Source organism: Equus quagga, chromosome 6 (genome assembly GCF_021613505.1).
Source record: "Equus quagga isolate Etosha38 chromosome 6, UCLA_HA_Equagga_1.0, whole genome shotgun sequence".
NCBI classification, from domain to species: domain Eukaryota; kingdom Metazoa; phylum Chordata; class Mammalia; order Perissodactyla; family Equidae; genus Equus; species Equus quagga.
Window position 1 is genome coordinate 134,583,947 of NC_060272.1, and position 22,708 is coordinate 134,606,654.

Consider the following 22,708-nt stretch of genomic DNA (forward strand, 5'->3'; position numbering starts at 1 on the left):
CCCCCGGCCCCAGGCCCCTCCCCCGCCGCGCCCTGGCGTCGCTCGTCACGTGACGTTGGGGCGGTGCGCGGAGCGGGCGGTGGCCGCCATCGCTCTGGCCCCGGCGCTGGCGTTGTCCCCGCGGGAGACTTCCGCCGAGTGAAGCGCGCCGCGGAGTGACAGCGGGCCTCCGGGGAGGGCGTAGACGAGGCCCGGGCGCGTCCCCACGGCCCCCGGCCGCCCGCCCGGCGCTCGTCGCCGCCCCGTTGCTAGGCAGCCGCGTCGGGGCGCGGGAGGCGGGGCGGGCGGCCGGGGAGGGGCCCGAGCCAGCGGGGAGGCCGGGGTAGGGGTGCGGGGCCCGGGGCCGCGAGGGCCATGGAGCAGTACTGCATCCTGGGCCGCATCGGGGAGGGCGCGCACGGCATCGTCTTTAAGGCCAAGCACGTGGAGGTGAGCCCGCGGGCCGCGCCCCCTCTCCCCTCCCGCTCCGTTCCGCCTGCCCGTGTGGGATCCGCGCGTGTCCGGGCCACGCCTGGGCCACTGCGCCCGCCTGCCCGCCTCCCTCCTCTCGTTGGGGTGCGCCCACCACCCTTGGTTGCGGCCAGCTGCCCACCCGCCGGCAATGCTCCCCCGGTCGTCCCGCGAGTGTCCCCTCGGAGCGTGGCGTGGATGTCTGAGCTCTGTCCCCACCGCCGCTGCTGGGTCCCAGGCTGGCGCTGATCTCCCTCCAGAGCGGGCGGGGGGGCGCTTCCCACCCTCACGAGGGCCTCAGGCGCGTTTCTCGTCCCCTTGCCTCTCGCCTTCTTTCCCAGCCGGGGACGGGGCGTCAGTGTCTGCCTTCATTCCGCACAGACTGGAGAGATCGTCGCCCTCAAGAAGGTGGCCCTGCGGCGGCTGGAGGACGGCATCCCCAACCAGGCCCTGCGGGAGATCAAGGCGCTGCAGGAGATCGAGGACAGTCAGTATGTGAGTGGGGCGGGAGTTCCCGCCCTCCTGCACTCAGTCCCACTGTGGGGGGCCGCACCCACTCTGCTGGCCTAGATGTTTTCTCACCCCTCAGTGACTCCCTTTCTTGTCCACGTTTACCCTCACTCATTCCTTCTCTCCTTCACCCACCTATCTCTTTGTGTGCTCGTTCGTTCGTTCATTCATTCACTAACTTACCCTTTTTCCTAGAAACAGTTAGTGATTTCTAGTGATAGTGATAGCTGCCACCTCTTGAGCTCCTGTTCTCATCTGCAGCTGAGTTAACTGCTGTGCCTACATTGTCCCTCTGAGTCCTCTGCTCCTCTGCACGGCAGGTTTCAGGATCTCCCTCTCTCAGGCCAGGGGAGGAGGCTCAGCCCCCAGCTGATGACCCTGAGCTGGTCCTTGGTGGCTTTGGCCCAGGTCTGATGAGTCTGGACATTGGAGCCTTGGGGCCTTGGGTCGGCCCTACCCTGTGCCGGGCACTGGCGACACGGAGAAAGACTGGCCGGACCTGGCTCTTGAGGACTCAAGTGTAGGGGGCGGGGTGGTTTGTGCTGGGGTGGACCTGGGAGGAGGGGCACCTGACACCCCCAGCTCATTCCCTTCCTGGTACTCTCGCTCATCCATGTCAGCAGTAGAGAATGTCCCAAGGGTGGGTGATACTCTGGCTTGTTACTTATTCTCTGGAGATGTCCATGATATGTTGGGTGACAAAAGCATGCTATAAAACTGCATGTGTCTTCCTGGTTTTGTGTGAAAATAGCATATACATGTATGAACGTGTGCCTGTGTGTGCTATATTTATTGTAAAGTCTGGTGGAATATACTCTAAGGTTGGCTGTAGGTGATAGGATTTTTCTTCTGTTGTTTTTTTCTTTACAATTTTGTGTATTATCTGCATGTATGTGTGGGTTCCAATCTGTAAAATGATTGTGTCCTACCTGCTAAATCAGAAAACCAGCGATGAGGCCATTCTCAATTTTCAAGGAAGGTCACAGGGCTTGCTGACAAGCCCTTTGGGAGGCGGAGGCCCATAAGGAGGCTGGTGACATGGCCTGGGTCTTGTGGATCAGCAGGCCTGAAGGTTCTATAACACTCCACATTTCACCCTGGCCCAGGCCACCATCACCTCTCAGCAGAACAGCTGCGGCAGCCTCTCCCCTCAACAAGCGTAAATGAGATCGTCCACTGCCCGGCTTGAAAAGCCCCCAGTGACTTCTCCTCACATCGAGAGCACCGTCATCCTCCCTTCCTGCCTGCCTCCAGCCTCTCCTTTCATTCGTTCCCCCACAGCTTCTTAAGCGACTCTCTCATGACAAGCGCTGTCTAGGCTCCGGGAGCACAGAACAGAGCAGACGTCCTTCCCCTAAACGACCCACCCGCACAGGCCCTCCAGCCTCCTTCCTGCTCTTCCTCTGGGCCTCGTGCTTGCTGTTCCCTTGCCCAGAGCTCCTTCCCAGATCCCAGCGTAACCAACCCCACCCTGTCTCCTCTGTCCTCATCAGAACCCGGACCTAGCTCGTTGGTTTGTTCCCTCATTTGTCAGTTGTCTGTCCCCTTGTGCTTTGAGCTCCCTAAAGTCCTTCAGGACCCACCAGCCCTTGCTCCCGCTCACTGCTGTGCAGCCCGGCCCCTTTGACCCCTGTGCCCTCAGGAAGTATGTGTGACGTGTCCTCAGCTGTCCCAGTGCTGCCGAGTTGTGATCACTGATGCCTTCTTGGTGCTGGGATTTCATGGCCCTAGAGGAAGCAGGAGGAGACCTGTGCTTGTGCATGTGTGCATGTGTGACTATCCAGGTGGTTTTCCAGTTCCTGGGCTGGCTGAGGGACCAGACGCTGCCCTAAGTGGCTTTCTTTAGACTTCCTTTTCCCTGAGTGTTAGTGGAGAATTAGAGCGGGGTCCCAGCTTCTCTCGGGAGAGGGGAGCAACAAGAGAGCTCCAAGCTCCCTGGTTCTGAGCCCAGCTCCTGTGTCACCTTCTCTGCCTGCCTGGCCCTCTGCTGGGGCGAGGGCTGAGGGTCCCAGAGAGTCTCAGCTGTGAGTCCGGGGGCTGACGGGATGCCCTCCCGCAGGTGGTGCAGCTGAAGGCCGTGTTCCCACACGGCGCGGGCTTCGTGCTGGCCTTCGAGTTCATGCTGTCAGATCTGGCCGAGGTGGTGCGCCATGCCCAGAGGCCACTGGCCCAGGCGCATGTCAAGAGCTACCTACAGATGCTGCTCAAGGGGGTCGCCTTCTGCCATGCCAACAACATCGTGCATCGAGTCAGTTCCAGCACAGGCCGGTGGGGTCTGGGAGGTGGGCTGGGCTGGGAGTGGGTCCGTCCTTGAAGAAGGTGTAGTCAGAGCGGGGATAGAGGGGGCATGGCCTGTGGGCTGAGTGGCCAGCGGTGTGGCCCTGGAGGAGGTGTTGTCCTGGGCTGACCTGAGTCCTCAGCCTGCCCAGCCCTCCTGTCCCTCGGTCCCCTGGGGGCTCCGGAGGAACTGATGCCTCCTTTGGTGTCTCAGGACCTGAAACCAGCCAACCTGCTCATCAGTGCCTCGGGCCAGCTAAAGATAGCGGACTTCGGCCTGGCCCGGGTCTTTTCCCCAGACGGCAGCCGCCTCTACACGCACCAGGTGGCCACCAGGTAGGGAGGGCCAGTTCCCAGGCAGGACCTGGCACTGGACAGGCCCCACCCCTCCTGCTGGGGGAGAGATGCTTCTGGACCTTCTGTCAGACGTTGCTCATAGGGCTGGTGTTGGGGCCGGGGTGACCTTCCAGGGTAGCCTGCTGTCAGACTGGTGACCTGGCTGTGACCGCCTGCCCTCCTCCTCACAGATGGTACCGAGCCCCCGAGCTCCTGTACGGTGCCCGCCAGTATGACCAGGGTGTCGACCTGTGGTGAGCCTCTTGTGGGCTGGGCGAGGGGGAGTGTGCGTCATGGAGTTACCTCTTCCTCCTGGGCACTGAGGTCTCTAGGCCATTTGGAGGTGTTTTCTGCCATGAGCTCTAGGTTGCCTTGGGGGTGCCTTCCCTGCGTAGGGTATCTCTGAGGAGTTTGGGGTCAGTGTTTCTCTCCATGACATTTTTGAGCTGGGTAGGGCTCAGGTGGGATGGAGTGGTTATCCCAGTGGGAAGCTTCTGGGCTGGGATGGGAAGGTGGTCGGAGGCGGGGAGCATCTAAGCTGGTATACAGGCGCTTGTATCCCAGGATGCAATGTCCCTGAGCTATCCAGAGACTTGGGTCCCTGAGTAGGAAGGCTCTGCACCTTTACTGGGGGTAGGGTGATTTGTACATACCTAAGAGTTTGAGATTTGGGGGCGGTTTTGGAGGTCTGCCCAGAACGTGAGGAGGTGGCTGTGTGTCCCAGAGTGTGAGGCTCTGACAAGTCTCAGGGTTGTTGAGGGGTTGCCGTGTGTCCCAGAGCTGAGGCCTGAGAGCTGTTGGGAGAGTGGCATATGCTCTATGTTATAGGCTTGAGGTCTTCGACTATTGAGGGGTCTGTATTCTTGGCTGTGAAACCTCTAGGCTACTTTGTAGGTGTTTGACCCTAGTGTAAGGTATGGACGCTGGTGTGGGGAGATCTGTGTCCATGGTGTGAGGTGATGGAGCTAGGGTGGGGGGATCTGTGTCCGTGGTGTGAGGCGATGGAGCTGTGGTGGGGGGATCTGTGTCTGTGGTGTGAGGCAATGGAGCTGGGGTGGGGGGATCTGTGTCCATGGTGTGAGGTCATGGAGCTGGGGTGGGGGGAATCTGTACCCGTGGTGTAAGGCGATGGAGTTGGGGTGGGGGGATCTGTGTTGGTGGTGTGAGGCGACAGAGCTGGGGTAGGGAGACTGGCTTTGTGTGGGTGATGTAGCTGGTGTGGGGAAAGATGTGTCTGTGGTGTGAGGCGATGGAGCTGTGGTGGGGGGATCTGTGTCCATGGTATGGGCGATGGAGCTGGGGTGGGGAGACTGTGGCCTTGTGTGGGTGATGGAGCTGGTGTGGGGAAAAATGTGTCTGTGGTGTGGGGCAATGGAGCTGGGGTGGAGACATCTGTGTCCATGGTGTGAGGCGATGGAGCTGGGATGGGGAAACATGTGTCTGTGGTATGGCACAGTGGAGCTGGGGTGGGGACATCTGTGTCCATGGGCAGGGTGATGGGGCTGGTGTGTGGGGAGATCTGTGTCCATGGTGTAAGGCAATAGGACTGTTTGGATTCTGTATCCACAGGGCCGTGGGCTGCATCCTGGGGGAGCTGTTGAATGGGTCCCCCCTTTTCCCTGGGGAGAATGACATCGAACAGCTTTGCTGTGTGCTTCGTATCTTGGGCACTCCCAGCCTTCAAGTCTGGCCGGTTTGCAGGGCCCGCCATGGGGAGGGGTGGGGACAGGGGTCCTCCATCCTCCGCAGCAGCCAGTGACTCCCCTCCCCTGCACCTTCTCTCGCAGGGCCCCCCACCTCCTTGACCTTCCAGACCACTGTCCTGGCCCAGCTCAGGGGCTCCTCCCTCTGTGCGCTGCTGGGGGAGGGAGGGCCAGGTCCCGTCCCTGTCCCAGCACACATGCGCTTCTCACCAGGCTGGGCCTGGAGTGGGGCTCGAGAGGGTGAGGGAGGAGGAGGCACTGAGTGAGTGCACGAAGGCATCAGTGATGGGCTGCGAGAGCAGGGTGGGCCACGGAGCAAGAACCGACGTGGGTGCTGGCCCCGACGCACCCCTTCTCTCCCAGGAGATCACGGAGCTGCCCGACTACAACAAGATCTCCTTCAAGGAGCAGGCGCCTGTGCCCCTGGAGGAGGTGCTGCCCGACGCCTCTCCCCAGGCCTTGGACCTGCTGGGGCAGTTCCTCCTGTACCCTCCGTGCCAGCGCATCTCAGCCTCCAAGGTAGGGGACCCCATTGCTCTGACCCTCCCCACTTGTGCCCATGGGACCCAGCAGGTCAGGTTCCCTCAGAGCCTGTGATGGGCTGGGACCAGAACCCCTGAGAATGGGGGCCGAGGAGCAGGTATGTCTCTTGTGAGCAGATCCCAGAGGGGCAACAGGTGGGCGGGTGGGCAGGGACGGCCCGTTCGAAGGGTGTGCCCACCTCACAAGAGAGCACATCTTCGGGTCATTCGTGACTGGCTCCTTCATCCCTTCAACAAGTGTTTACTCAGCGTCCAGCAGGTGCCAGGCATTGTCCTGGGCCCTGGCCCAGAGTGAGCAAGCAGATGCAGCCCCGGCTCCTTGGGGTCTCCGCCCTGTGGTGAGGCAGGGTGGCCAGGCTGTGGGAGCGGGGGGAGGGGGGTTGGGACTAACTTTGGGTGACACAAGGCTTCCTAGAGGCGCACAGGTTGAACGGAGGAGGGGGGGCTTTCCCAAGAGACCTGAGGAGCAGAGGCCCGGAGAGGAGGACTGGGAGGGGCAGATTGTGGCTGGGAGGCCGAGAAGGAGGGGAGGACCTGGGGCTGGTGGCCAGTGGTGTCAGGGCCTCTGTCAGGTGTAGTCTTCCCCCCGGCCTCGTGACCCCTCCCCACCCTTGGCACCAGCAGCCTGTGTTCACGTGCGCCCCTGGTAAGTCCCTATGTCAGCAGTACCTTCCCAGTGCTGTCCCTAGTCTAAGCCACCGCCCCCCACCGCCTCCCAGTGTCCGCTTCTCCTCTCGCCCATTCAGTGTCCTCTCCACCTGGCAGAGCAGCCTTGTCCAGGCAGGCCACCACAGCCTCCTGCAGGGCCCTCCTGTGGCTCCCTGCCAGTGGAGCAGCCCAGGTCCTAGTGGCTCATAGGCCTCACATGCTGAGGGCTGTCACCTCTGTGACCCTTGCTCAGGCCCTAGGGCCGCCCTCCATGTCCTGGGGTCTGGGGACTTCTGTCCCCAGCCTCTCTGGCTCACCCCTCAGGTCTCTGTTCGAGCACCACCTCCCTGGGGGTCTCCCCTCACTTCTTGAGGCCTGTAGCCTCCAGTATTCCTCGTGCCCGCCGTGCTTTCTCTTTCCCACAGCCCTAATCATCTGCCGCACTGTATATCCTACTTGTTTGTCTTATTATCATCCCCACCCGGGCTGTGTGGAAAACTTCGCGAAGGCCGGCTCTCTGTCCTCTGGAACAGTGCTCAGACAATGGGCGCTCAGATGTGTTGGAGTCGGCTGCGTGGAGGAATGAGCCTCCGTGGGGCCGCACTCGCGTGTCGCCTTGGGGAGGTGACTGGTCTCCTTCTGCCGTTCCTTGCTTCCCTCCTCAGGCTCTCCTGCACCCGTACTTCTTCACGGCTCCCCTGCCTGCCCACCCCTCGGAGCTGCCGATTCCCCGGCGTCCAGGGGGCCCTGCCCCTAAAGCCCATGCGGGGCCGCCCCACATCCATGACTTCCACGTGGACCGGCCTCTCGAGGAGTCTCTGTTGGATCCGGAGCTCATTCGACCCTTCATCCCAGAGGGCTAAGACACTGGGCCAGGCCCCATCCCTGCCCCCATGACCGCCTGGGCCTCTTGTTCCTCTGCTCCAGCCTGACTTGACCCCCGCCAGCCTTCCCATGGCCACATGGGGCCCACTCGATATATGGGCCTGCTCCCAGCCAGGTAACGAGGACATCCAGCCCCAGCAGAGGAGACCCAGGTCATGTGTCTGCATGCTGCTGACTTACCCACCAGAAAGAGACAGGCACCCTGCTGCCGAGCCCGCCGGGGTGCTGGTTCTTCAGGCGCTGGCTTCCTGGTCAGGGATGGTCTTGGTGGGGCTATTGGGGCAGCACAGAGTGTGAGCTCTCCTCATGTCAGAAGTGTAAGTGGGAAGGGAGGTTTGGTTTGGTTTTGCTCTCAGAGACATTAAACACTAGTTCAGTTTTGAGTTTTATTTTAAAAATTGTAAGTAGTTCTGCCTGGGGTCTGCCCTTCTTCCCTTCCTGTCAAGGGGAGTGGCTGAGGTAGCATCGTCTCCTGGCCCTCACTTCTCTGTGGTTGCTGGGAAAGTGACCCCATTCACGGCTACTCTAGTCCTGGGGGTGTCATAGGACAGAGCTCCCATTTGGAGGTGAAGTCAAGGCCCAGTGATGGCTCAGGTTGAGGACCCAACGCCGTAAACTGGTTTGCCAGCATGTCTGCCTTCAGGATAAGAGTGAGCCAGGACCAGATGGGCCACCACCTTACTCGGATATCAAGCAAATCAAGGGACAGGCATTCCTGGAACCCATTTGTTGGTTCAGTAAATCCCAATACAACCCCAGCCGGCTCTTGTTTTTCTTATTGAATAATTTGATAAGCTGATTCTAAAATTTGTATGGAAATAAAAGGTTTGAGAGGAGGCAGCAGAAACAGAAGCAGAAGAAGAGGAGAAAGAGGATGGAAGGACTTGCCCTATCAGCTACCAAGACTCCTCAGGGGGCTCTGATAGCTGAGACAATGTGGTATCGGTTCAGGGCTAGACGAAACACACAGACTAGAGAAACTTATTCTTAGCAATCTTTTATTCCTAAAATGTTCGTTTTGTGCTCCATGTGGATAAACTTCTGTAAGCACCAAGGGCACAGGTGACTAACACTGCCACAGTCACTGTCCTGCAAACCCTAGAGGGAATACAAAGCACAATAAACCCCAGTTGTTGTTTACACCTACTGTAACCCTCACCCACCCATACCTGACCTTGATCTTGGTATTGACCCTGACCTTGACCCTAACTCTAACCCCACTTGACCTAGAACTTAACCTTGTCCATGAACTTGGCCCTCACCTTCACCTCAACACTGACCCTCTAATTGACGTTCACCTTACGTTGATGCTCATCATGACCCTGATCCTGATGCTGACCATTAACATGACCCTCACACTCACCTCAACCTGGACATTTCCTTGACAATAACAGCTTTTCTCACACTGATCATGACCCAGAATGCTCATGAATGAGACACTCACCAACCTCAAACTGATTTTGACACTCAACTTCACCCTGCTACACTGAATCCTTACGTTGACAAGGACCATCATACTGACCCCTCCAACCTTGAACTCACCTTGATCCTGACTCTGAACTACACTGTCCACTCTAGCTGAAACTGAAACTAGTCTGCACCCCAGAACTATGATCATGACCATGACCGTCAGACCATGACTCTGATACTGACACTGAACTCGACTCAGATCTCAGTTTCACCCTGACAGTGATGTTCATCCTAACGCTGACCCTCTAGCAGAACCTGGACTCACACTTGGCTGTCTCCATTGACTAACCCTAATCACATCATGACCTTGAACCTGATCTGGACCCTGAACTTGAACTCGAACTTTATACTGACATTGACCTTCACCATTACGGTGACCCTCAACCTCAGCCTGAACATCACCCTCATCTTTGACCCATCCTCACATTGAATGTAACCTTGAACCTAACCTTGATTATAAGCCTAACGCTGACCCTCTGTGGTAGGTGGAATAGTGGCCCCCTGAAGATGTCCATGTCCCAAGCTATGAATATGTTGCCTTACATGACAAAGGGGACTTTGGAGATGTGATTAAGGGTACAGACCTTGATTTGGAAAGGGTGTCCTGGGTCATGCAGGTTGGCTCAACATAATTGTGCCCCCATGCATGAGGGAGAAGGAGTCATAACTCATTCCAGCAGCAAGAGAAAACAAACACCTTGACTTTTAATTGAGCTTGACCTTGACATTATCCTCACATTGATCTGGACCCTGACCCTAATGCTGAACATCAACCTCACCTTCATCTTGACCTTGAATCCTGCCCAGAACTGGGCGTTCACTGTCAACTTGAACCCCTCTCAATCTTACTTCATCTTGACAGCGACCATCATCCTTACCCTGACCTCCATCCTCTTACTGACCCTCTAATGGATCCTCAACCTGACCCTGAGCCTGAACCTCACCCTGATTTTGAACTGGACTTTGACCTTAACCCTCGTCCTAAAATTTTCGTCACTGATCTTCACCTTGAACCGACTCTGACACTGACCATGACCCTGCCCTCTCTCTCATCTTGACCCTTAACCTGACACAGAAGTTCACCCTGCACTGGACACTCCCCTTCACTCTGATTCTGACCCCCATCACTGTCCCTGATCCCTCATCCTGACTGTGACCCTGACGCACTCTGACCTTCAAGTTGATCGTGACCTCATCCTTACACTCTGATCTAAACTTGGCCAGGGCCAGGGCAGAGGCCATGGCAAGGGAGGCACCAGGTTTAGGGCCAGGGCTTGGGCAAGGGCCGGTACCAAGGTAAGAGGGAGTCTGAGGGTCATTGTGAAGACGGTTGTGAAGGTGAGGGTCAGGGCTAGGGTGAAGTTCAGGGTGCAGGTGAGTGTCAGGGTCAGGAGAGGGTAGAGAGCAGATGCTACTGAGATCAAGGGTGATGATCAGGGCAAGGCTAAGGTCGAGGAATAGGGTTAGGGTGAGAATAAGGGCCACTGACAGGACTAGGGTCAGGGTGACGGCCAGGCCGGAACCAGGTAAACGAGAGGTCCAGGTCAAAGGTCAGGTTGAGAGAGGGTGGGGGGTGAGGTCGAGGGCAGGGCCAGTACTAAGGCAAGGGGTTGGGAGGTGCTGGGTTCAGGGCCACCATAAAGTCCAGCGTGGGGGTCGAATCAAGGGCGGAGGTTAGATCGGGGTCAGGGCGAGGGTGAAGAACAGGGGCAGGGGCAGGACGAGGGTGAATGTCAATATAAGGGGGTGGGCGAGGGTCTGGGCAAGGGCCCAAAGGAGAGGTCGGAAGCAAGGCAGAGGCCAAGGAGTAAGCAGGCTGGCGGGCTATTCTGAGGCGAAGCGCTGGGGTTGGGCAGGGACCGCCGGCGGAGCGAAGGGCGGTGGCCGGGGCGGGGATTGGCTGAGCGGAGCGGAAGCGTGGCGGCCTGGGCGGGGATTGGCTGAACGGAGCGGAAGCGTGGCGGGTGGGCCGGGATCAGTTGAGCGAGGCGGAAGCGCGTTCGGTTGGGCGAGGAAGGGCCTGCAGGGCGGAAGCGCATTGTGCTGGACGGGGATTGGCTGGGCGGAGCGGAAGCGCGTTGAGCGGGCGGGGATTGGTTGAGCCGGGCGGAAGCGCCTCGGGCTGGGCGAGGAAGGGCCTGCACGGCGGAAGCGCATTGTGCGGGGCGGGGATTGGCTGAGCGGGGCGGAAGCGCGGTGGGTGGGCGGAAGCGCGGTGGGTCAGCGGGGATTGGTCAAACGGGACGGAAGCGCGGCTGCTGAGCAGGTTTGGCCTGCGGGGTGGGAGCGCGGCGTGGACGTGGCGGGACAGATGGGTTGGCGGGCGCGGTGGCGTTGCCCCTTGTTCCGCGTGAGCTGCCGCAGGTCTTCTCCTTCCTGGAGGCGCGAGACCTGCTCTGCGCCGCCCAGGTGGACAAGGTAGCGCGCCGTGTCCCAGGCTGAGGCAGGGTTCGGTGCAGGGTCACTCGGCGTCCATGGCCGGCCCTCCTCCGGGCCTCAGTTTCCGCAGCCGGGAAGGGCGTCGGGCGGCCCTGAATTCGTGATCCGGGGTGTGACCTCGGCGGCCTTGGAGGGGTCGCTCTGCAAGCCCCGACCCCGCCGTCTTTCTGTCCACTCCTCCGTCCGGACCATGAGAACAAGACGCGCGCATCCTGCCATCAGGATGCATCCTTCGCGATGGCTTGGGGATCGGTTTTCTTTCTCCTCCCACCTTTCTGGAATATTCTGGAAGTTCTCTCTGGGGCCAGCCTGGAAAGCTGTGACTCCCCCCCACCCCGTGAGTGGTACCTCCTCCTGCGGGCTCAGGACTGCCCCTTCCCGGCCACTCGCACCCCGTCCCAGCTGTGCTCGCTCGCTGTCGGTCCAGTGCATTAGTGTGGTCGGCGCTGCGCCGTGTCACAGATGCTCTGGGACCTGGCGCAGCTGTGGCCGCCTGACTGTTGAATGTCTGCTTTCTCCCGCTGGACTCCTGAGAGCAGGCAGTTTTCTCTTCTGCGTCGCTGTGTCTCCAGCGCCCACTGTATGGCTTGACATTTAGAGTACTCTCAGTAAATATTTGTTGAGTAAATGAATTTCTTTTAAAATACATTGTTATATCATTATAAAAAGATTAATAAACAGATCCTTACCTGAATTCTGTAATTATCATTTTAAATGTTTTAAGTAAAATACTGGATTTTCATCCCCATTTTTACCGGTGAGGAAAGTGAGTATCGCACAGTGAGTGTGTTGTCCCAGGTCCCCCAGGTGGTCCTGGACGAAGTTGGAATTGGCACTCTGGCTGTTTCCTCAGCATCAGGCTGGGGAGAGCGAGGGGCCGAGTTTGAAAGGGAGATGTCTTATCCCCTTAGATAGCACCAACTTCTCCAGGTCCTGGCCTCTTGTGAAATGAGGTCAATAATTCTGCCTCATGGTGTCGTTGTGAAGGCCAGGATCTAACTGGGATCCCAAAAGGTGGGTAGCATCTATTTTGCAGGTTGTATTACATATTATAATTCTATAATCGGGAAATAAGGTCTCATTTGGCTTTTGCACTGGGAACTGTAGAAAAGGAACATGCATAAATCTTCTTGCTTGGTTTGATTTTGCAAAATAGAAATTTTACATTCCTACCAGCCAAAAACTTCTTAAGGACTGAGAAACTTTGATCTGCTGGATGAGTGAAGGCCGTGGAAGTAGGAGCCTGGGCTGAGAAAGCATGGTCGTTGCTTGTGACAGGGCCTGGAAAGCCACATTGCCAGGATGGGACCCTCAGTGGGCTGGGCCACAGAAAGCTCCAGAGTGCTTCCCACTGAAGCTCTGAGGCTCCAGAATCCGGGGTGGCCCAGCGGGGGATGCCAGGAAATTCCAGGATGCAGGCGTGGGCCTGAGGCGGGGGGCATGGTACTCAGATCCCCATTCCAGGGCCGTCCTGAGCCTCTTCCAGATAACGTATGCAGAGGGCAGTTTGTGGGAGCAAGGCCTGCATGATGCCCCTCGCGACGTGGCTGTTCCGTTCCACCATCTTGGCATATCTGGGACATCCCCTTGGCCAACGCCTCGATTTGCTCCATTGCAGCAGCCTTCTATGGGCTTGCTGCTCAGCCCTCATTTCCAACCCTTCCACAGCAGCCAGAGTGATCTTCCTAAAACACCGTCTGACCCACCAGTGTTGACTCTCAATCCTCAAGTCACTTCTAACTGTTTTTGCTGTTACAACCTCTGGGAGTTGATCCAAGCTACTCTCCAGCTCCTCGTGTTCTAACTAAGGCAAATTACTCCCCATCGTTGTCGCTCTTCTGAGTCTCCCTGGAGGACAACTTCTCATCCTTCCGGTCTTCAGCAGTATCACTTCTGAACCCTGTGGCCCCACTGACTTGGTCATTCTCTCCGTTCTCACTCATTATGTGGTGACTTTTATTTGACTGTCTGACGTCTCTAAGTCCCCAGGGTGAGGTTTCTTGAGTGCGGGCACTGGGTCTGATTTAGCTCTGTCCTCTCGCGGGAACTGGCAGGCTGGTGCTAGCTGTGTGTTGACTGACCACATTCTCTCTTCTCTTGCCTCTTGTTCTAGGTCTGGTATGAGGTTTCAAAGACCAAGGACCTGTGGAGGTGAGTGAAGGAAGAGCTGAACACTGTCCCGAGCGGGCCCCGCAAAGGAGAGCTGGGTGCACGGGATAAGTGTTTGAGCACTCGCTGCGTTTCTGGCTCTGTTGCATATACAAGAAGGGACAGTCCACAGCCCATACCTGCCGGAAACTCCTCCCTGGTTGGGGTGTAAGACACTGTTTTATAGTGCATGAAAATATCAGAGATTGTCTTAATTGAATGGGAGGTTGTTGTGAGGCAGGGTCGCACACTCAGGGGCAGCAGTGTAAGCGATGAGTGCAGCTGGCTCCAAGAAGACGAGTCAACGGACAAGGAAACCACTTTTATTTTAATTCAACTTTGCTGTAACAGCATAGCTGTATAAGTATGTATGATATCAGAACTTAAATAAAACTCAGAAAGTTAAAATTGAAAATAAAATTACATTTTAATCGTTAAGTTACTAAGTGTTTCTTTCCTGTTCACCTCCTTTGGAACTGGACACTTTCCTTTTGCGCCGAGATAGAAGTGTCACGTCTTCTCGCTCTTGCTGAACACAGGACAGACTGTAGCTTTGCCTGTCAGCTGGAGCTGTGTTTAGTTTTAGTCCCTCACGACGGGAAACAGCTGTTCACACATGAAGGTTCTTCCAAACAAAGGGGAGCCTTTGCTTGATGGTTCTTATTTTTAGGATAACTGTGCATTGAGGTATTTGAGAATTCTGGAATGCCATTCTTGCCGCATTTAACTTTCAGTATCATACAGCATTGTTTGTTGCTTTTTATCCACTTGTTATTGCTAATAATATCAATTAGAAAAACACTGATAATCTCTTTAGTCAGTTTTGAAGTAAGAGAACTTTTACTGGATTTCATTCTTTCTCTCTACAATTTGGGGAATGTGCTCTAGACAGAACATTCAGTTCTGGAATTGATTCCCTTGTGGGTGTGTGGACAAGGTTACGTCTGGGCCTCCAGGTTGCTCAGGCAGCTTGTATGCTGTCTGCAAGTCAAGTCACCAGCGGGTCTTGGGTCTGTTACTCTTTCGTGGTGTTTGGTGCCATTTTTAGCATAAAGTCATTCCTTGGGATTCTATGCTTGACCTATGTCCTTACAAAAGCACTGGGGTTATGTTTCTGGACCTGTGACAGGAGCATCGTCACCTGTGGTCACGTGCATGTGTCATTTCTGATGCTGTGTCTGTCATGGCACCAGGCCCAAAGGCTCTGCAGGCCCAGAGAAGTTCTTGTGGACACAGTCAGTGAACATGGTTAACTGGTCATATATTTTTAATCTGTACTCTTATCATTTTAATTGAAAATGCTACAAGTTACTTTTCTAAATGCTTTATAACCTTTTAAATTCTGCCATTTCTTCAACACACCAGCTTTTTGGTTAGAAGTAAAAGTGCAAATGCTTGCTTTTATTTAAGGTACATAATTTCTGTTGTGTACAGTCGATTGTTTTGTTATTAATTGCTCTCTGTGGAAGGGGTTGGTGCCACGGTATCTTTTACTTGATACATCGTTGTATTTCTGAGGTGCATCATGTACTTTATTCATATTTCCAGCTTGTTGACAGTCTGCCTTTTTGTTTTTTCAAATCATTTGGTCTCTTCATCTCTTCTGAATATTGGTCATGGGTCCTACCTATGGTTTGATGTTTAGTGGCCTTAAATATATAGAAATAGACTTTCCTTCCACAAAAAAATGTGTCCTCTCCCCTTTTTCTTAAACCACATCATCTTCTTGGTCTAGCCTTTATTTTCACACTGTCTAGAGACGTGGGTACAAGAAATGTCCCTTTCCTCTTACTTCAACTAAAAGGAAATCAACAACATAAGCATGATGATATGAGGCAACCGGTACTCAGCCTTAGAGTCCCAAAGGTAAAAGGGATGTTGAAGACCATGGTGAAGCCGAGAGCTCCTTCTTGTCTAAAGGGCACAGCTCTGTGTGACTCCAGACAAGTTTTTCCAGGTGGGAATTTGGGTTCAGTGTAGCTAGACCTTCTGCTTTTACCTGATTTTTATGTGAAATCTGATTTTTTTTTTAAAGATTGGCACCTGAGCTAACAACTGTTGCCAGTCTTTTTTTTTTCTTTCTGCTTTTTCTCCCCTAACCGCCCCCCTCCCCCCCAGTACATAGTTGTATATTTTAGTTGTGGGTCCTTCTAGTTGTGGCATGTGGGACGCTGCCTCAGCATGGCCTGATGAGCGGTGCCATGTCTGCGCCCAGGATCCGAACCAGGGAAACCCTGGCCGCCGCAGGAGAGCACGCGAACTTAACCACTAGGCCATGGGGCCAGCCCCATGAAATCTGATTTTTAAGTGTTGGCAGCTAGTTGATGTGGGCCAATCCCATGTAGGCCAAACAAAGTCATCTGGGGGTCCATTCCACCACAGGCTGCCAGTGTGCCACTTCTGGTAGAAGGACCAGAGTTTCAGCAAGCACAGTAAAAACATTCATCTGACACAGGGATTGGCATCTTCTCACTGTGAGAAGGTCCCTAGTGCCCAGCACAGCGCCTCACGTAGGTGTGCAGTGAGTGTAAGGGCCGTGATGGAGAGAGACTCTGCTGTGCTTGTTCAGGCCGTGGGCTGTGAGCCGCTTATTTCCCACCTGACCTCATTCGCGCCCTGTGTGAGATGTGAATGATGGACTGGAGCCGTATGACGCACATCTGGGGCCTGGAAGTGCTGTGAGCCTCTGCCCGTGAACCCTCCCTCACCCCTCCCAGCCAGACCCGCTCTCCCAGTGCTCAGCTCCAACAGCACCGTCGGCTGCCCCTTAGGAAACCTGGCTTTTCTCCCCTGACTTTTACTTTTGCGTATCCCTTTCCTAACCACCAGCTGAAGGTGCCCAAGAGCAAGAGCCGTGTGTCTCTCCCTTTGGGGTCCACAGGCCAGGTGGGAATTCAGTTGTTCTCTGTTGTGTGGACGAGCTGACATTTTATCCTCAACAACCTTAGGAGAGAGAGGCTGTCATAGAACTGACAGCCATCACACACAAGTTAAGAATGCAGGTTCTTGGAACATGGTGGATTAATGACCTCCAAAAAGTTTTTCCTCGATAAAAGCCATGAAAAACTGGCACAAATTGTGAAAATCAACTTTTTCAGAACTCTGGCCATTGACCAGAGACTTGTAATAGTCTAGGAAGTGTTTATTCAAGAAAAAATGGTTGAATCTTAGTGAGAACAAGTGTTCACTTGACCTGTTCCCATAAGCCCCTCTGGTTCTGTGGAGGAACTCCCGGCCTGCAGCTCACAACAGGGTGAAGGGAGCCTGGCAGTCACTGGGGCGTGGGGGAAGAATGGGACTGGAGACCCTTCAAAGCCTCCTCCCAGAGAATTGTCATTATGTGATCTGCTTGGTATTTCTTGGAAGACCCCACGTGCAGGCTGTCTTTATTTGGCCTGACTTGGAGTTCACCCAGCGTGAAAAGTCTTTACCGTGGGACATTTGTCAAAACACTTATAGACTCTTGACTAACTTTGCGGCTGTCAGCTGGTGGACAGCAGTTTGCAAACAATAGGCTAACCAAAAAGCTTAAAAGGAAAAGCTGGGGATGTGATGTCCTTAGGGGCATTGAAAAGCTCCAACACATTCCTAGGAATCTAGAAGGGCACGTGCATGTGCAGGGCTCTGCAAACTCAGGAACCATCTGAGAAGGCGCTAAGCTCACATCCGGCTGACCTTGTGGTTCTGTGCAGCAGGAAGTGAATGCTAAGGCAGAGTTGTCAGCTGTCTTATGGAGTGTTGAACACATCTCCCAACATGCACATGAGCCCTTTGGCAATGACTGGAAGATTTAGTGGGTCCAGGCATTTGAGAAAGCTCTGTCAGTCACTGGTGAGCACTAATTTAACTGAGCAGAGACTTCAGTGGCCACATGTAACAAAGAGTACAGACTTTCCAGAATTCATTCAGAAATGTCATTAATCAAACAAACAATAACAACAAACAGCAAAAACAACACACCTAGATTTCCAGAGTTCACATTCTATTATTTAAAATGTTCAGTTTTCAACAAAAGTTAGAAGTCATGCAAAGAAATAAGAAAATGTGGCTAATACACAAGAAACAAAGCAAATGACAGGAACCACCCCCGAGGAGGCCCAGGTGTTGGACCTACAGATGAAGAGTTTGAATCAGCTGTGTTGTGTGTTGAGCGTAGAGAATACCATGTGGGAAGAACTAAAGGGAAGTATGAGGACAATGTCTCATCCAATAGAGAATATCAATAAACAGAAATTTTATAGGTAACTAAATAGAAATTATAGAGTAGAAAAGTACACTATCAAATTAAAAATCAAGGGCAGATTTGAGCAGGCTGAAGATAGAATCAGTGAACTGAAGATAGGTCAATGGAGATTATCCAGTCTGAGGAACAAAATGAAACAGAGAATGAAGAGAAATGGACAGTGCCTAAGAGACACGAGGGCACTACCAAGCACACCAGCATTGCACAGTAGGACTCTCAGAATAAGAGAGAAGGAGCAAAGTATTTAAAGAAGTGATGGCCAGAAACTTGCCAGATTGGATTAAAAATGTTAATTTACACATCCAAAAGCTCAATGAACTGCAATTGGACAGACTCAAAGTTCCACATCAAGACCCACTCTAATCAAACTATACAGCCAAAGACAGAGGGAGGATCCTGAAAGCAACGAGAAGCAGCAGCCCATCGTGTACCAGGGAAGCAGTGAGATTCACAGTTGATTTCTCATAAAAAACCATGGAGTCCATAAGGTAGTGGAATGACATATCGAAAGTGTTGAAAGAAAAAGATTGTCACTAAGAATTCTATATCTAGCAAAATGGAGGAGAAAATTAAGACATTCACTGATAAATAAAACCTCAGAGAATTTGTTGCCAGTGCATTTGCCCTTCAAGAAATCCTAAAGGGAGTCTTTCAGATTGAAATGAAAGGAAAAATTGAATTAGACAGTAAATTGAATCCACATAAAGAAATAACACCAGTAAAGTAACTCTATAGGCATATATAAAAGGCAGTATAAATGTATTCTTTTTTTGTAACTGTTTTTTGCCTATATGATTTAAAAGACAACTGCATAAAGCAATAATTATAAATCTCTGTTGATGGGTACATAATGTATAAAAATGTAATTTGTATGAGAATAACAGCAAGTTGAGACAGGCAGGAAGTGGAGCTATACAGAGCAAAGTTTTTAACTACTATTGAAATTAAGTTGATATTAATCAAAACTAGATTGTTATGAGCTTTTAATAGTAATCCCTAAGGCAACCACTAAGAACTTAAAAAAATATGATTGAAGAAATGTCAAGGGAATTAAAAAGGACACTAGAAAATATTTAACACAAAATAAGGCAGTAATAGAAAAATAGAGGAAAAATGCATGAAATATAGAAATTAGTAGCAACTGACATAGGTAAATCCTGCTGTATCAGTAATAACATTAACCGTATAAGAATTAAACACTCCAATGAAAAGGCAGAGACTGGTAGAAGGGATAAAAAATACTCCACTTTATGCTGTCTATAAGAGACACTCTTTGGATTCAAAGACATGGATATGTTAAAAAGAAAAGAATGTGGACAGATACGCCATGTGAACAGTAGCCGGAGAAAGCTGGAGTGGCCATGCTAATGGCAGGCAGAATAGACTTTCAGACAAAAAGTGTTACTAGAGAGAAGAGGATATTTTATAGTGATAAGTCAACCCATAAAGATCTAAAAATTATAAACACGTGCATCTAGTAACAGAGAAACAGAACACGTGAAGGTGTGACAGGATGGAAGGGAGAAGCAGACACTTCAGCAGTGAGAACTGGAGTCAGGGAGCGCAGCGTCTTGAGTCCTGGCTGTGTGACTGAGGCCCTGTGATCTGGGTCAGCTGTTTAACCTCTCTCTCAGGTGTAGAATGGGGGTCAGGACTGCTTCATGGATCCGTTATACGGGTTGGCTGGTCTCACATTAAGCACTTACACCTGCCATGTGCGAGCACTCATTCAGTCTCATCTCATCATGACCCCCATTTAATAGCAGAAGAAACGGAGGCTGTGTAGGCAAAGTGGGTTGTCAGGCTAATAGATGGTGAAGCCAGGAGTCAAAGCTCGGCCTGTTGATGCCACAGCCCCTTCTAATGGCTGCTCTGTCCTGCCTGGGCTGTGGGTCTGTGTTTCAGGCAGCTGTGTCTGAGATGCTGGTCCTCGTGTAAGGCCTCCCGGATGACGCTGGGCACGCAGACCTGGAAACAGTATTATCTCTGCCGGTCCGAGCTGGAGTTCCGCATGGAATCGGGACGGCCAGAGAAGGACTTCACCTGCAAAGCCCTTGCCAGGCACAAAGGTAGGGGACGGGGAATGTGGTAGCCGTGTGCCTCCCACTGCTCACTCTCCCTGGTTGAGTCTCATGGGATTTGGTGTTTCAGCCAATGAATTGGAAAATGCCACTTGAGGAGCACATGCCCTGCCAGGTTCTATATCTGTGTTATATCACTTGATCCTCACAGTAACCCAGTGAAGAAGGGATTACTCCATCTATTTCAGAGTAGAGAGAAACAAAGAGTAGGGAGCTGTTTGCGGTTACATGGCTGGGGGCGGGCAGTTCAGGGTGTGACACCCAAGTTGTAGGTCTGAAGCCCTGGCCCCTTCTGTCGGCCGCTGTCACTGCCTCAGCACCTGCTGTGCTCCTGAGAAAGAGGATGACCACCCCACCCACCTTTCCCCAGTGGAGAGTTCACATCCCGGGCATCTGCATCTCTGTTCTCTTCCAGGACAGAGAGAAGAGCTGGCCTACATCTCAACCAACGCATGCTGGTTTGACAGGCAGGAGAAGTCCGTGATGTGCCCTGGGTCCTTGGATGGCACCGTGCGCACCTGGGATCTGCACGAGGTGAGTGAGCTGCCGGGGGGCAGGGGCGGCCAAGCAGGATGAGCACTGACCTGGTGCCCTCGGTCTCAGCGAGGCCCTTTGTCTTCATCATCTCCTTCAGTCATCGCAGGCGGCTTGTGAGGTGAGGAGCGGCCTGTGGCACAGGTGAGAAGTCTGAGCCGCAGTAGGCTCAGTCGCCAGGTGCTGGGTCCCACCCGAAGCTTGAGTCTGACTGATGGCAGTGACGTGCTCTTGGCTCTACTGTGCTGCCCCAAGGAGCCAGCGCTCCCCGAGGGGCCTGACCCAGGCCACCTGCACCCAGGGTGGCAGCTGCCAGGCTCCATCCTGTCGTGTCCACAGTGGGGTCGAGGCCATTCCCTGGGCATTTTTGCCCAGATAGTTGCAGCTTTTAGTTACCCCCATGTGCAAACTAGGTGTTAAAACCATGATAACTTGATTAGTATTTCAGACTCGGTTGGCACTTATAGTTAGAAAGTTTCCTGTCCCTTATCTCGCTTGATCTTCACAGCGGCCAAGCAGAGTTCGCGTTATCATCATCATCCTGATTTTGTAGAAGTGTAGACGAGACTGAGCAAGGGGAGGCGTTCTGAATCTGGGGCCACGTGGTTCCCTGTAAACCCAAGGGTTCTGCCTGGGGCCACACATGGACCGTACCCAGCCTCCTCTGAGGGATCTTTTCCTGGAAAACTGTTACTTCACATTTTCAAATGCCCTGGACACCTAAAGGCACCTCGATTTATTATAGGGGGCCTCCTGGTGAGGTGGGTGTTCATCTTGCCATTGCTCAGGTTTGCTGGGGGGAGAGAGGGCAGGGGGGGGCCCCCAGCTCCAGGAGGGTCCACCTCACTCCCCGTGGATGACCCCTCCTCTGGCCCCAAGAACAGGGCACCTTGGCTCTTAGCGACCACCGACTGTGACCTGTGCGACCTTCCTTCTCAGTCTGTGTGGGGCAGCCAGGGGAGCAGCATTCTCGTGCCCCTGTGCCAGCCTTGGGGTCTCTGCTCTGCTCAGACGTCATGTTGGAATCCAGGAGAGAGAACAGGTGTGACTTTGGTGACAAAAGTGTTTTGAAACAGCCGGCTGAGCCTGTGAGGCCACTGGTGGCTGCCGGTGCCTGAGCGAGTCTCTGAAAGTCGGGACGGATGCAGACGGCAGCCCAGGTCATCTCAGGGCTCCAGGAACTGGCACGGGCGCTCGGAAACGGAGGAAAGTGGGGGCCGGGGGGCAGGGCAGTTTCGGAATGAGTTATGGTTAGTTATAATTTGTTTACTTTTGAATCATAAAAGTGAAACACTATCAAGGCTTTTATGTAAAAGGAAAAATGGGACTCAAAGATACTTCATAAGAAGTAGAAACATATCCCCCCACGCAGGTTCTTTTCCCAGAGCTAACCACTTTTTAAATCATTTCTGATTTTAGTTTTCCTGGCAGCCATCGATTGACCAATTTTTATATTTGATTAAGAGATTCTGCTCCTCGATCTGTATACTTCAGAGAGTATCTGTTGACTGTCTGCCTTACAGAAACATTTTTAATTTCCGGGAACTTTTCAGATTGTCTGGTTGCTCTTTTTTTGTTTAAAGGGTGCAGTTATTTGCAGCATCTCTCTTTCCTCCGTGGCCAGTTTTTCAGTTGCTTGTCTTGGTTCTTCTCTTTCACGAGCTTGGTTTCCCGTGTGCACGGTCATGGTCGAGGCTGTCACTTCGAGGAGAGGCCTCTGGAGATGGACTGGCCTCGGGGGCTGGTTTCTGTCTCTCTGCAGTTTGTTGCCCCATCCCCTGCGGGCCCTCCTGAGGAGGCCAGCCTCCAGCTGTGGACAGTGGCCACGGCAGGCTTGGCTTAGAGGCTTTCGGCAGGAAGAGCACCTGAAGGCTGCTCAGAAGTCCCACGGCGACCAAAACAAAAAGGCCTTGACTGGAACAGAGAGCTTTGCACAGGGGTCGGCGGGCCTTCTCTGTAAAGGGCCCGACGGCGAGTATTTTAGGCTTTGCAGGCCATGTGGTCCTGTCACAGCGACTCAGCCATGATGTCATGAAACAGCAGCCATAGACAACAAGTAAACAAGAGAGCGGCTGTGTTCCGATACAGCCGTATTACGGACACTTAAATGAGTGTCATGTAATTTTCTTGTCATGGAACAGTCTTTTGATTTTTTTAAACTAAAACGTAAAAATACAAAAATGGGCAGTGGGCCGGGTTTGGCTGCAGCCCAGTTTGCTGAACCCTCCTGTCAGGTGGTCATCGTTTCCAGCGTGGGACCGTCTCAGACGTCCAGAACACTCTACGGCTGTTCCACCTGGCTTCCCAACCTTAAGATGCTGTATGAGCAAATCTTCAACCTTATTTTATTTTTAAAAAGTCCACTCTGTTGGTTGGAATCGTGCAGGATGTAGACTTCCTGGGTTGGCCGTTTCAGTCAGCAGCGTGCATTTCTGTGCAATA

At 53.4% G+C, this 22,708-nt stretch overlaps 2 protein-coding genes across 7 annotated transcripts; both read left to right on the forward strand.

Annotated features, from left to right (window-relative positions):
• The first annotated feature begins 220 nt into the window (after positions 1–220).
• LOC124241346 (cyclin-dependent kinase 20) lies at positions 221–8,109 on the forward strand. Of its 6 annotated transcripts, none has more exons than XM_046665057.1 (8): positions 221–429; positions 832–945; positions 3,020–3,208; positions 3,452–3,573; positions 3,708–3,827; positions 5,143–5,266; positions 5,640–5,795; positions 7,132–8,109. In XM_046665057.1, the coding sequence occupies exons 1-8, from the start codon at positions 355–357 to the stop codon at positions 7,327–7,329; spliced, it is 1,098 nt and encodes a 365-aa protein (XP_046521013.1). In that variant the 5' UTR covers positions 221–354; the 3' UTR covers positions 7,330–8,109. The 6 variants fall into 6 exon arrangements, with proteins under 6 accessions (XP_046521013.1, XP_046521014.1, XP_046521015.1 ...); XM_046665058.1 differs by having other exon boundaries at positions 3,765–3,827; XM_046665063.1 differs by having other exon boundaries at positions 412–429; positions 832–941.
• Positions 7,421–19,954, forward strand: LOC124240819 (F-box/WD repeat-containing protein 15-like). Its single transcript, XM_046663913.1, has 4 exons — positions 7,421–7,466; positions 11,088–11,239; positions 13,374–13,411; positions 19,557–19,954. Exons 1-4 carry the CDS (start codon positions 7,421–7,423, stop codon positions 19,741–19,743), a joined length of 423 nt encoding a protein of 140 aa, XP_046519869.1. The 3' UTR covers positions 19,744–19,954.
• Positions 19,955–22,708: the final 2,754 nt, after the last annotated feature.

What these genes read in the sequence shown, in the direction of transcription:
- LOC124241346 (XM_046665057.1), top strand. Translation starts at nt 355, where the DNA reads ATGGAGCAGTACTGCATCCTGGGCCGCATCGGGGAGGGCGCGCACGGC. An exon ending in CCAGCCTTCAAGTCTGGCCG is followed by an intron (nt 5,267 to 5,639) that starts GTTTGCAGGGCC and finishes CTTCTCTCCCAG; the next exon opens with GAGATCACGGAGCTGCCCGA. An exon ending in AGCGCATCTCAGCCTCCAAG is followed by an intron (nt 5,796 to 7,131) that starts GTAGGGGACCCC and finishes TTCCCTCCTCAG; the next exon opens with GCTCTCCTGCACCCGTACTT.
- LOC124240819 (XM_046663913.1), top strand. Translation starts at nt 7,421, where the DNA reads ATGGCCACATGGGGCCCACTCGATATATGGGCCTGCTCCCAGCCAG. An exon ending in GCGCCGCCCAGGTGGACAAG is followed by an intron (nt 11,240 to 13,373) that starts GTAGCGCGCCGT and finishes CTCTTGTTCTAG; the next exon opens with GTCTGGTATGAGGTTTCAAA. An exon ending in AAGACCAAGGACCTGTGGAG is followed by an intron (nt 13,412 to 19,556) that starts GTGAGTGAAGGA and finishes TCTGTGTTTCAG; the next exon opens with GCAGCTGTGTCTGAGATGCT.